This window comes from Vipera ursinii, assembly GCF_947247035.1.
Source record: "Vipera ursinii genome assembly, chromosome: 3".
NCBI lineage: Eukaryota > Metazoa > Chordata > Lepidosauria > Squamata > Viperidae > Vipera > Vipera ursinii.
This window is the reverse complement of record NC_139516.1, coordinates 56,243,702-56,255,541: the sequence shown is the minus strand read 5'-3', so window position 1 is coordinate 56,255,541 and position 11,840 is coordinate 56,243,702. Positions and strand designations below refer to the sequence as shown.

Sequence of the window (11,840 nt, the reverse complement as noted above, 5' to 3'; positions counted from 1 at the left end):
ATATGACAGTGGTGCACATAAGCATTGGACAACTAGCTGCTTTCACAATCCTATTATTTTATATCTAGAATCTCTATATTTAATTCTTCCAACACTGCAAGCTGGCATGCCTGGAATAGGCCCGGGATGACATCTACACTGATAAAATCCAAATCCTGAGGAAGAATAAATGTGGTGCATAATATAAAAGAAAGTGCATCTTTAGTGTTACAGTGTATTAGACAATAGTAAACAATAATGCTGCTTGTTTAGTTTTCATGTAGAATGTTGCATGAACTCTGTTGAAGTTTGCAAAATCATTCAGTTTAGTATGAATTCAGCCAATTGTGTCTTGTTCAAAAAAACACGACTGAACAAGTCATAGCTTAGCACAATACATGAACCTGTCATGCCCAGAAAATCAGCCATGGAATCTGAGAATTATTGGAGAAGCAGAAGCAATGGAAAAAAGCTAGCATTTTAAATAAACAAATTTATTAACTATTAGAAGTGCAGATGGTAGAAAAGCTAATAAAAAGCCTTACACCTTTGCAGACATAACTCTAGCCTATATAGTTCTTTCTTCTGGTGGAACTAATTAAAGCATCCCCAATGTATTCAGCGTTCTCAAAATTATAGCCCAAACTTTCTTCTGTTTGTTAAAGCAAATAATACTTTCCAGCAGCCAGTGAGTGTATTGGTTATGATGTTCAACAAGCCTTAGTTAGTTGCAAGTACTGTTTCCTTCTCTCTGGGTCTCCATAATTTATTTATTTATTTATTTATTTTAATTCCATTTATATCCCGCCCTTCTCCGAAGACTCAGGGCGGCTTACAAGCTTAGCAGTAGCCTTCATTCTATGTATATGCCTGCTTGTTAGGGCTTTCACACACCCCCCAAGCGGCATTATTACAAAGTCAGCTTATTGCCCCCAACAATCTGGGTCCTCATTTTACCTACCTCGGAAGGATGGAAGGCTGAGTCAACCTTGAGCCTGGTGGGATGCGAACCTGCACTAATTGCAGGCAGCTGGTGTTACTTAATGATGAGCCGAACAGCAATAAAGCCAGAGGAGAAAATTAATCAGCTTGTCTGTAATAGTAGGTAGATTCAAATATCAGAAAAAAGGCTTTGAAGAGTCACAAGAGGACAGCACAGGGACTTGTGAGCTTGGCAATCAATTTTCTGATAACATTCTTTTATACCGACATCTAAAGTTGGAGTATGTTTGAAATCCAGTTAATTAAAGTAACAATGCAACTAAGATTTTTTTTTATATATTTCAAAAAAACTGAAAAACTTTTTCATAAATTTTAACATGTCAGAGTTATGTATGCCTGGGAAGGACTTATATGTATTTTAATAAATGTGCCAGCATTTTCTTTCCCCGAAAATGATACTAATTCTGACTTCATTTATTTTTTTCCTGTTTAGGGGGCATAAAGACCAACAAAATATGAGTAATATTGGTAAAAAGCGGGACATTTCTATAAAGATTTTAAAAGAAAAAAAAATAACAAAATATCCCATTTTTTTTAAAGTTACAGACCACCAGCCATCAAATGCACTCCATTATAGATGACACGATTTACAAATACCACGAGAACAATAAGTGGTTTCATTTCTTAGCGGACTACCGCTTCCTCTACTGTCTGTATCAGATTTGAATCGAGTTTACCAACTTTTGCTACCCAGTCTCTCTGGGAAATGTAGTTTTAAAGTAGACGAATGGCCAACGAGAGGATCCCCCGCTGCATGCTGGGAGATGTAGTTCTGCAAAACGGTTGAGGTCTCCCGACGGACGTCGTTTCCCGGCAGCCTTTTCGGCGCGCCGCATTCAAAGCGGCGGCAGTTGGTTGAGTGCTCTTGTCCGATACCGGGTTTTTTTTTTTTTTTGAAAGAGGGGTTGCTAGTCTGCAGACGTCTGAGGTTTATTTCTCTGGGGTAGCATAAGATGGATGCCAACATTTACCAGTGCCTTCAGCCTGGGTTATCGATTAATATCGAACGCAGCAATGGTGAGTGCCGAGAGGAGAAATGCGATTTGTTCTGGAGTGTCTTTTGCCTCCTGCCGTAGCCTGGATGTTCCCGGGAGGCTCCGTGAGATTAATGCTCATGGCGTTAATCGCTTGCCTGTAATGCAGAAACCGGACTAAATGCCAGACTGTTCCCCTCTCCGGGTTCTTCTGCCTTGCCGCCCCCTCAGCTGCTTCTGAGTCAAAGAAGCAACTTAAAACTCCCGTTTTGCCCAATGTTACTCGCTGGGACTGGCTAGCGCAGGGGTAGGCAACCTCGGCTCTTTTATGACTCATGGACTTCAACTCCCAGAATTCCTGAGCCAGCTTGGCTGGCTCAGGAATTCTGGGAGTTGAAGTCCATGAGTCATAAAAGAGCCGAGGTTGCCTACCCCTGGGCTAGCGGGTTGAGCGTGTGCTGAGCCAAGCACCTCCATGTGGCTCGCTCCTTGGTGCTTAGAACAAGGGGTGGAGAACTATGGTCCTTTTATGACTTGTGGACTTCAACTCCCAGAATTCCTGAGGCAGCTTGGCTGGCTCAGGAGTTCTGGGAGTTGAAGTCCATGAGTCATAAAAGAGCCGAGGTTGCCTACCCCTGGGCTAGCGGGTTGAGCGTGTGCTGAGCCAAGCACCTCCATGTGGCTCGCTCCTTGGTGCTTAGAACAAGGGGTGGAGAACTATGGTCCTTTTATGACTTGTGGACTTCAACTCCCAGAATTCCTGAGGCAGCTTGGCTGCCTCAGGAATTCTGGGAGTTGAAGTATACAAGTCGTAAAGGAGCCATAGTTCCCCACCTCTTTTTTTAGAACAACCAGGCGATAATTTCCGATGAGAATTTCATTGATACTTATTTTCCCCCCCCTTGCAGAACATATAAAAACGTGGCCTGTATAACATGGTTTAATGTTCAGAATCTTTGGAGTCCGTATTGTTTCAGCTGGAGATGATAGTTATGTAGGTGCTGTGGATAAGGCTTGTAAATAACTGCCTTTTTCACAAGGAGATAGATACACTATACTCCCTGTGGGGGGAACTGAAAGGAGCCAGATCAGTGTTTTCTAGATTTCATGAGAAGTGACTTTAATAAGCTAAGGGGAAAAAAAATAGGAATGATTTCATGGGTAGGAATTCTGAGGGGAAAGACAATTTAGGAAGGTTGAGAAATCACATGACTGCATTTTGGGTGCATGGCGTCTGGTCAATATTTATGGCCATTTGCAGTATCCTGACCACAATTTACAAATTTTGGGCCAGAAACCGGCATTTACCTCCAGTTTCTGGATAAAAAAAAGACTATTGTGGACGGAATGGGACAACTCATCACGGCCAACTTGCTCTGGCCAACTCATCTTGAGTCTTCGGAGAAGGGCGGGATATAAATGGAATTTAAAAAAAAAATCTTGGCCAACTCTCCACGGGACAATTTGCCATGGTCAACTTGCCATGGGACAACTTGTTGCAGAACAATTTAACAATTCAGTTTAATTATTTAAAATAAATTATTTTAATTTTAGTCATTCACATTTCATCCTCCTTTTGCATCTTTTCTTTAATGGATTTATTTCACCATTTCTTTGATATTAGTGTAACTCTTGTCACGCAGTGAATTGTCCCATGGAGATTAGGCTGTGGCAATTTGTCCCAAAGAGTTGGCCGTGACAAGTTGGCTGCGGTGAATTGACTGTGGTGAGTTGGCCACGGCAAATTGTCATAGACTCATGTTATTTTTTAATTTCTTATTAACTAACCTTTATGAAAATTTCCTTCTGTTATTTTCTAGCCCTTATTATAGTACTTTTCTGAAATATCTTTTATACATATACACAATTAATATAAACATAATAATTAAATATAATAAAATAAATATAACATTGTATTTTAGGTTCAGTCCATGGTGCAACTATCAAAAATATAAGTCTGGAAAAAATGACTGTATCTGTAGAATGGATTGAAAACAACAGTGTCAAAGGGAAAGAGGTGAGTATTTGAAAGTATGACCTATTTAGCACACTTTTCTTCCTTAATTATGAGTTGAAGCCTGCCTCAAATCATCTATAAAACAGGTTTATGTAGAATTAGTAAGATGAGTCTAACTGGAAATTATTAAATATAGATTTCAAGGTTACTTTGTCCACAGCTATTCTTTTCTCATTTGATAATAGGAAGAGGGGTTTTTTTCATTCTTTTTGTTGAAGACCAACTAAGTAGCAGTTTCTCTAAAAATGTTGACATTTTCTTATTGGAAATTTTAAATGGCAGTGTATTTTAAGGAATCATAGAAACTGTACATTGCTGAGATTGCTTATAAGATAAAGCATACATAAATGTTTTATGTCAAATGAATTTGAGTACAGGTAGTGCTCAACTTATGACCACAATTGAGCCCAAAATTTAGGTTGCTAAGTGAGAAATGTGTTAAGTGAGTTTTTTCTTGCCACATTTGTTAACTGACAACTGCAGTTGTTAAATTAGTTGTTAAGTGAATCTGCCTTCCCCATGGACTTGGCTTGTCAGAAGGTTGAAAAAGGTGATCACATGACCCAGGGACATTTCAACCATCATAAATGTGAGTCAGTTGTTAAGCATCCGAATGTAAATCACGTGACCATGGAGATGCTGCAACGGTCATAAGTCTGAAAAATGGACATAAATCCACTTTTTTCAATAAACCAAAACTTCGGTCACTAAGTGTTGTAAGTCGAGGACTATCTGTATTCCATGAAGATACAAAGTTCTTAAAGAAACAGAGATACAACTTCTACAAGCCATGGATAGAGTCTCCAGAATTATTTGAAAAGTTGCCACCAAATTTATAATTTAAATTAAGAAGAAAAAAATTTGAGCATCCTGAATCGCCAACTTAGAAATAGACTTTATATATCCCTATATACTTTCAAGCAAAACTGAGTAATCATCATTATATATATTTAGCAACATTTCAATATGTTAACAGTTTATCGTTTGACTCTGATAAGTACATAATATATCTGCTCGTGATGAATGTAATAATTGGGTTATGACTGCACAGTGTTGTTTCTAAGTTGCCCGTATTGCATGTGCAATAGAGCACTAAGGACTTATCTCCCAGCACTGCCTTATTTATTTTTATCCCACCTTTTTTATACTTATGTATAAATAATTTAAGATGGTGAACATACATAGTACTCCTTCTTCCGCCTATTTTCCCCACAACAACAAGCTTGCAGAAAGAGTGTTGGGTCCAAAGTCACCTAGCCAACTTTCATGCTTAAACTAGGACTAGAACTCACTGTCTTGGTTTCTACCCTGGTGCTTTAATCACTAGACTAGACCAAACTGACTCTCATATGTAGTGCATTGTAATTAATGTGACACAAAATAGTAACTATTAAATCAATTATATTTGTTTTAAATATCAAAGAAATGAAATCTATTTGTCTTACTATATTGTTTTCTTGCTATTTGTTTAAGAGATGCACCACTAGTGTGTAGTCCCTTACCAGAAATAGATTCTGTTACATACTAGTGTATTAAGGCAACAAAAATAACTAGTTCTCTTATTTGCCCACTGTATATACTCCAATTATTGTTGAATAGCTTCTCCTGCTATATGTCATATATTTATACATATGTTTCCTGCTATATATTATATCATACAGCAGGGATTCTAAAAGCAAAGGGTTGAATTAGTAAGTTGGCTATTTAGGCTACAGTACTAATGTGGTAATTGGGAGTTGTTATACTTAATATGACAGGGTTTATCATCAGGATAAACACAACTGGGATTAAATTATCGTGTAACATGCATATTAAACATATACATATAAATCATTAATTTGATATAATGTATACATTGAAATCAAAACCTACTGCTTTATTAGTGGCAGTTTTCAGAAGCCAATATAATACCTGTAGAATTGTTATCTGGAAATTAAGATTCATGTGCTTGGTTTAGGTGGCTTACAGATCAAGAAAATGGCTGTTAGAATATTGCAGCAGTAGTAATAGGATTGTGATGTCATTCTAAGTTCAAGCAAGTAGACTTGGTGGTTATGACATTCACTGTACTTCTGTAAATGCATAAAACTGAAGGAGAAGTCATCTGCAGAAGTTTATTGTTTTTGTCTTGGATAGTGAATACCCTTTTTCTAATGTCAGTCTTTCTTAAAATTAATGTTCGGTAAGTAGTAATACTTGCACTGTCTTACAGTAAATATTAAGAAATCATTGGGATGTACTAAGATTTAAAGCATTTGTGGTCAATGGCTTTCCCACAATCTTGAAATATACTACCTCTCATGGAACTGTGAAAATGATATTGGTTGACAGGTCAGTTAATATCTTAAAAATCACTGAAACAATAATTTTACTGCTTAATTTGCCGTGCCAAGCAAATTATTGATTTGATTGAATTGATGTTTGTGATTCATGCTTAAGCATATTTTAGTTTTTTCATTGTTTTGTGTGTTTTTTTCCTATTTGAAGATTGAATTTGATGATGTGATAGCAAGAAATCCAGAACTGTCTACAGCTGCAGTAGTTGCTGATGCAAAAGAGAGAATTCTAGTTCAGAACAATGTAACTGTACAGGTATATTAATCTCAAGTTATTTCTTTGATTCTTGATTAAGTATCATGATATTTAAAATAGGTAAATTCAAGCAGGGAATTTACATTATATATATACACACGCACACTTCTGGTTTTCATATGACACTGTTTTTCTCTTACCTGAGTTTAATTTTTACACCTCCTCTCCAAGCCTTTCTGTGCTTCCCTTTCATGTCTATATCCCTGCTCAGTTATCCACAAATCTTCCCCAATCTGCACTACACAGCCCACACACTATCCCCCTATGCTTGCGCCATGTCTCCTTCACCACAGCCCCTTGATGCACCCACTCACATACACTCCCCAATCCATGCTGAATCCCCTGGGCAACATCCCCATCTGATTGGCACTTCTTCCACACTCCTGTGCATCTTGCCCATCCTGTTGCTTCCGTTTGCACACTCATTTATTTGAACAGCACCTCTCTTGCACCCTCTTGCATCCTTCCTGACCCCATGTGGTACCTCTTGTGCACTCTCCTCAGTCTTATGCGGTGCCGCCTCTGCCTTTTCCTGCACTTGGCAGCAACCACGTACCTTCCTGCCAGTCTGGAACTTCTAAATTCCTGCCCGTTTCCCCACTGATTTTGTTGGAGCAAGCTTGTAGGGAACGTTAGAAATGCTGATCGCATGACCACAGCAGCCCCTACAATTTTTCCAAATTTCAATCCCATGGGAGTCAGGGGTCCTGGATTTTGGATGCAGTCTTTAAGTTAGCCCATTTGAAGCACATTGATTCAAAAAAAATTGATGCATCGTTTCACCCAGTTGAAGGTTACAAACAGACAAATCATAAATCATAACCCTAGTAAACAAAAAGGGCATTTTCACAAACCAGCAAAACATTTTTCCCCAGCTGATAGTTTTAATTTAATTTAATTTATTAATATTTCTATACCGCCCTTCTCCCGAAGGACTCAGGGTGGTGTACAGGGCAAGAATAAAACACAGAAATTTACAAAAGATAAAAGGTAATTAAATACATGCCCAATTAAAAAATACAGTTAATACATACTAAAAAACCCCCAATAAAAATAGTAAAAAACCCCACCAATCCCCCCTCAGGCCAGGCCGGCTTGCTCGAACAAGTATGTTTTCAGATCGCGGCGAAAGGAGCGAAGATCGGGCGCTGTCCGGAGCTCAACCGGTAACTGGTTCCATAGCTCCGGGGCGCCCACAGAGAAGGATCTCCCCCTGGGGGCCACCAGTTGACATTCTCTGACCGGTGGCACCCTGAGGAGGCCCTCTCTGTGGGAACGCACAGGGCGGAGGGAAGTAGACGCCGGCAGCAGGTGTTCCCTAAGGTACTCCGGACCCCTGCCATGTAGGGGTTTAAACACCATTACTAGCACCTTGAATCTCACCCGGAAGACAACTGGTAACCAATGCAGCTCACGGAGCAGAGGTGTGACAAGGGAGTATCGGGAGACTCCCAACACAACTCTCGCAGCTGCATTCTGTACCAGTTGGAGCCTCCGGGTGGACCTCAAGGGAAGCCCCATGTAGAGAGCGTTGCAGTAGTCTAGACGAGAGGTCACGAGCGCGTGAGTGACCGTGCATAAATCATCCCGGGTTAGATAGGGCCGCAACTGGCGCACCAGGCGAACCTGGGCGAAAGCCCCCCTAGTCACAGCCACCATGTGATCTTCCAAGGTGAGCCGTGAATCTAGGAGGACTCCCAAGTTGTACATTTGGAATACTATTTATGTTTTGCCAACTGTGTGGAAAGAAAAGAAATCGGCTGGAGCTTCCGGTTCCTGTTGAGCAGCGAAGCAGGATTTGGAATGCCGAGCCCTTCAGCTGAATTTCTTTCTGTTAGGGGACCCTAAAAGGGCCAGGAGCTGCCCCGGAGAGGTGGCAATGAAGGAAGGAAGTCCCAGGGACTTAGGAGAGACGGCGGTCTCCCCAAACGGTCCAGGAGAAGCATTTGTTTGAATATGGTTAAAGAAATAGAAAAACTTTGGAATATATTACATTTAGAGGGATGAATTTTCCAACTAATAGTATGCTTCTTTTGCTTCTGTAAAGAAAAAAAAGCTGAAATGACTTAAATAAAGCAAATGTTTTAGGTAGTTAAATGTGACTGAATTTAAGGAAAGTATTAAAAAATGTTTTGAATTAGAGTTAAGGGATTAGATGACTAGATCTATTGAATGGAATGCTTAAAGATTAAATAGATTAAATATATTCTCAGCTATGGTTAAAAAGAATAAGAAATTGAGGAAATATATATTAACAGGAGGGATATATATTTTAAGTAGTATGTTATTTCTTATATCTCATTGCTTTTGCTTTTTTTCTCCTTTTCGTTTCTCTCTTCTTTTTTCTTTCTCTTTTTATTCTTTTATCTATTTTTTAAGAAATATAAAAATGTGAGAGGGCTTATATGGAAAAAATAGAATTAAATCTGCCAATGTAAATGTAATTAATCGTTGAGAAAATTGTCACTAGTAAGAATATTGGTGGGAGAAATAAACTGAAATAATTGTTGTAACAGGATTTATGATAAGGCAACCAAAATGACTAATAATATGAATATGATTATTATTCTTTAGGAATATTGGAAAAACTATATACTCAACTGTTATTTATCAAAATAATAAGAATTGCATTAACTGATCTATCTTCAGGACATAAGTACTTTTTTTCTCATGTTCAAGATCATGTGCTTCAGCCATCAGGTTTCTTAGCTATTGTAGGTGATAAAGGAATTCTGTGCACTCTTTCCTCCTCCCCCACAATCAACTTCTTCACAACCAACCTAAAAATATCACCCAGTTAAATTAATTTTTCAAGAGAGTAATTTTCATTGTTGGTGTGTTTTCCATGTGTTTTTAGCAATACAGACAGACACAGACACACACATGCTTTTGTTATTTATTAAATTGGAACTTTTTATTTTATTTTAGAGACAAAATCGCAGAACAATTTCAAAAATCCCTGGTCCCAAAGAAGGTAAAAAAAGTATTTTAATTGCCATAAATATTACAAATAGTTCCAGTCTTCTGTCCTGAAAATGATTTCCTGAAGCTAGTCATGTGGCACGTGATCAGTAACAATAAACTGTGTAAGCCTCTTAATTCTGTATAGCTATGTCCATGTCCAAGCAAGGATTTGGACAAGTATTTTATGTTTAGGGTTTTCGTAACTGCAATTTAGTATGACATCAACAATGTCACTCCTACTGAATATGTGTCATAACAATATGATTGTTCACTACTATTTAAACCATTGTATTTTTTTATTATACTGTAATAATTTACTTTTATTTTCTTAAGAGCTAGAACATTATAAAGATATAATACAGAGTAATTAATCTTTTCAGCAAATGATCTTAATACCCAAATTCATATCCTTTGAGCAAATCTCCACTTGCTTAGTAGGATTTTCTTTCTGTTTTATACCTCTATAATCTGCTAGCAGTGATTGTTTTGCTGATGAAAGAACCCAATGAATTTTCCAATTAAACATTAGTGATATTTTGCTTCTACCATAAATTAATGTGAAGTAGGTGTGGAATTATACTCTGAGGGTTGGAAATACTTGTTTTTATTACTTATTTGAATATTTCTCAAAATAGCATGTTACTTTAGACTTGAAAGGTTCTGTGCAGTACATCCTTCTCTATGTTAAGGGACACTATATAATAACAGGAACATAAGTGCAAAAATTGAATAGTGAACCTTGAATGAGGGAGGAATTGATTTTTTTCCACATCAAAAAAGGTTGGTAAATGAACAGCATTATAAAATGATGATCAGAATACTAGAGTCAAACTGATAATTTCACCAAAAGAGTTTTATGAATCTGTGACTCTTGTGATGTGATATTTATTTTATTTTTATTTTTATTACATTTATATCCCGCCCTTCTCCGAAGACTCAGGGCGGCTTACAAGCTTAGCAGTAGCCTTCATTCTATGTATATGCCTGCTTGTTAGGGCTTTCACACACACCCCCCCAAGCGGCATTATTACAAAGTCAGCTTATTGCCCCCAACAATCTGGGTCCTCATTTTACCTACCTCGGAAGGATGGAAGGCTGAGTCAACCTTGAGCCTGGTGGGATGCGAACCTACACTAATTGCAGGCAGCTGGTGTTACTTAAGGAGGCATCAGCCCACTGCTCCACCAAGGCTCTATGAACATAAGAAGCAAGGAAAATCGTGTTAAGGAATTCTCCATTGATTTGACTTTGATCAAAGGTTAATATCACACACACCCCTAAAAAGCATGACACCACTGAGAGTATTTTATTGGTCTCAAACTTCATCTACTTCCAGTTCTTGTCTTCAGGCATAAAGTTGAGGACTTTTGCTCATTTTTTAAATCTTTAATTGATTAACCATGTCATATTTCTGACTGATGTATTAAATCTTCTGATAGTATATTTCATTGTAAGCCATAATTTCAAATCTCTTTCATAATTATCTTGTTATTTCAGTAGAAAAGTAGGATTTAAAATAGTTAAGTGCATCTTTAGTAATGGAATAACATAAATTTAAGCCCCAAGATATGTGTTCTTCTGAGGTTTACAACTGTTGATTATGGATCTTCAAATGCCAGTGCTCAGAGTTTGACTCAAGAACAACAAATCCCCTAAAAATGACATAGGAAAATTAAATTATTCCACATTTTTGTACACATGGATAGAAACTTGTCATTTGAATAGTGAGTATATGTTACATTGTTAGATCCCATATACTCTGACATCAGCTATATCCTCCCTCCCCACATTCACAGTCTTAGATTTGCTCCATTAAACCAATTTCTATCTTGGCTGCATACTGTTAAGATGCTTCCTAACAATATTTTGTTCTTTGCTTAGCACCGAGGTTCCAAGGCAGCAAAATGTCGGTCATAGCAGAACTACCAAACACTCCTTTGGAAAATGATATGGAGGTAGAAACCTCTGCTTCTGTACCAGCTCGAAGCCAGTCAGCTCTTCCTGGTGAGTTTGGATTAGTATGACATATTCTGACCATATATTTAATTTATGCAAGTAAACTGGAGAAAGATATTGTTCATTTCTCAATATTCTCAAACATCTTATAAATCAGTGTTTTGAATGCTCCCCTAAATATTTGAAAATGGATTGACATTTTAGTCTAATGCCAACTTTTTTTTACCTGTTAATTGCAAAACTAAACATTTGCTTCTATTGTCTTGATCAGATATTTTATATCAAGTAGTTTGATATAGTTTGGTTTGTCACTGGAAGGCTGCAGAACACTATTGCAACTACACAATTGGTTTATT

General features: G+C 37.8%; 1 protein-coding gene across 1 annotated transcript in view; it reads left to right on the top strand.

Annotated features, from left to right (window-relative positions):
- Window positions 1-1,934: 1,934 nt before the first annotated feature.
- The window catches only part of KIF2C (kinesin family member 2C), a gene marked incomplete at its 5' end in the record, with an annotated part of 28,028 nt that continues 18,122 nt past the window's right edge, over window positions 1,935-11,840 (top strand). Inside the window, 5 exons of the mRNA XM_083358452.1 lie at window positions 1,935-1,998; window positions 3,878-3,972; window positions 6,460-6,564; window positions 9,493-9,538; window positions 11,410-11,532. Coding sequence (XP_083214578.1) covers window positions 1,935-1,998; window positions 3,878-3,972; window positions 6,460-6,564; window positions 9,493-9,538; window positions 11,410-11,532 — 433 coding nt within the window. The remainder of the gene's footprint in view (window positions 1,999-3,877; window positions 3,973-6,459; window positions 6,565-9,492; window positions 9,539-11,409; window positions 11,533-11,840) is intronic.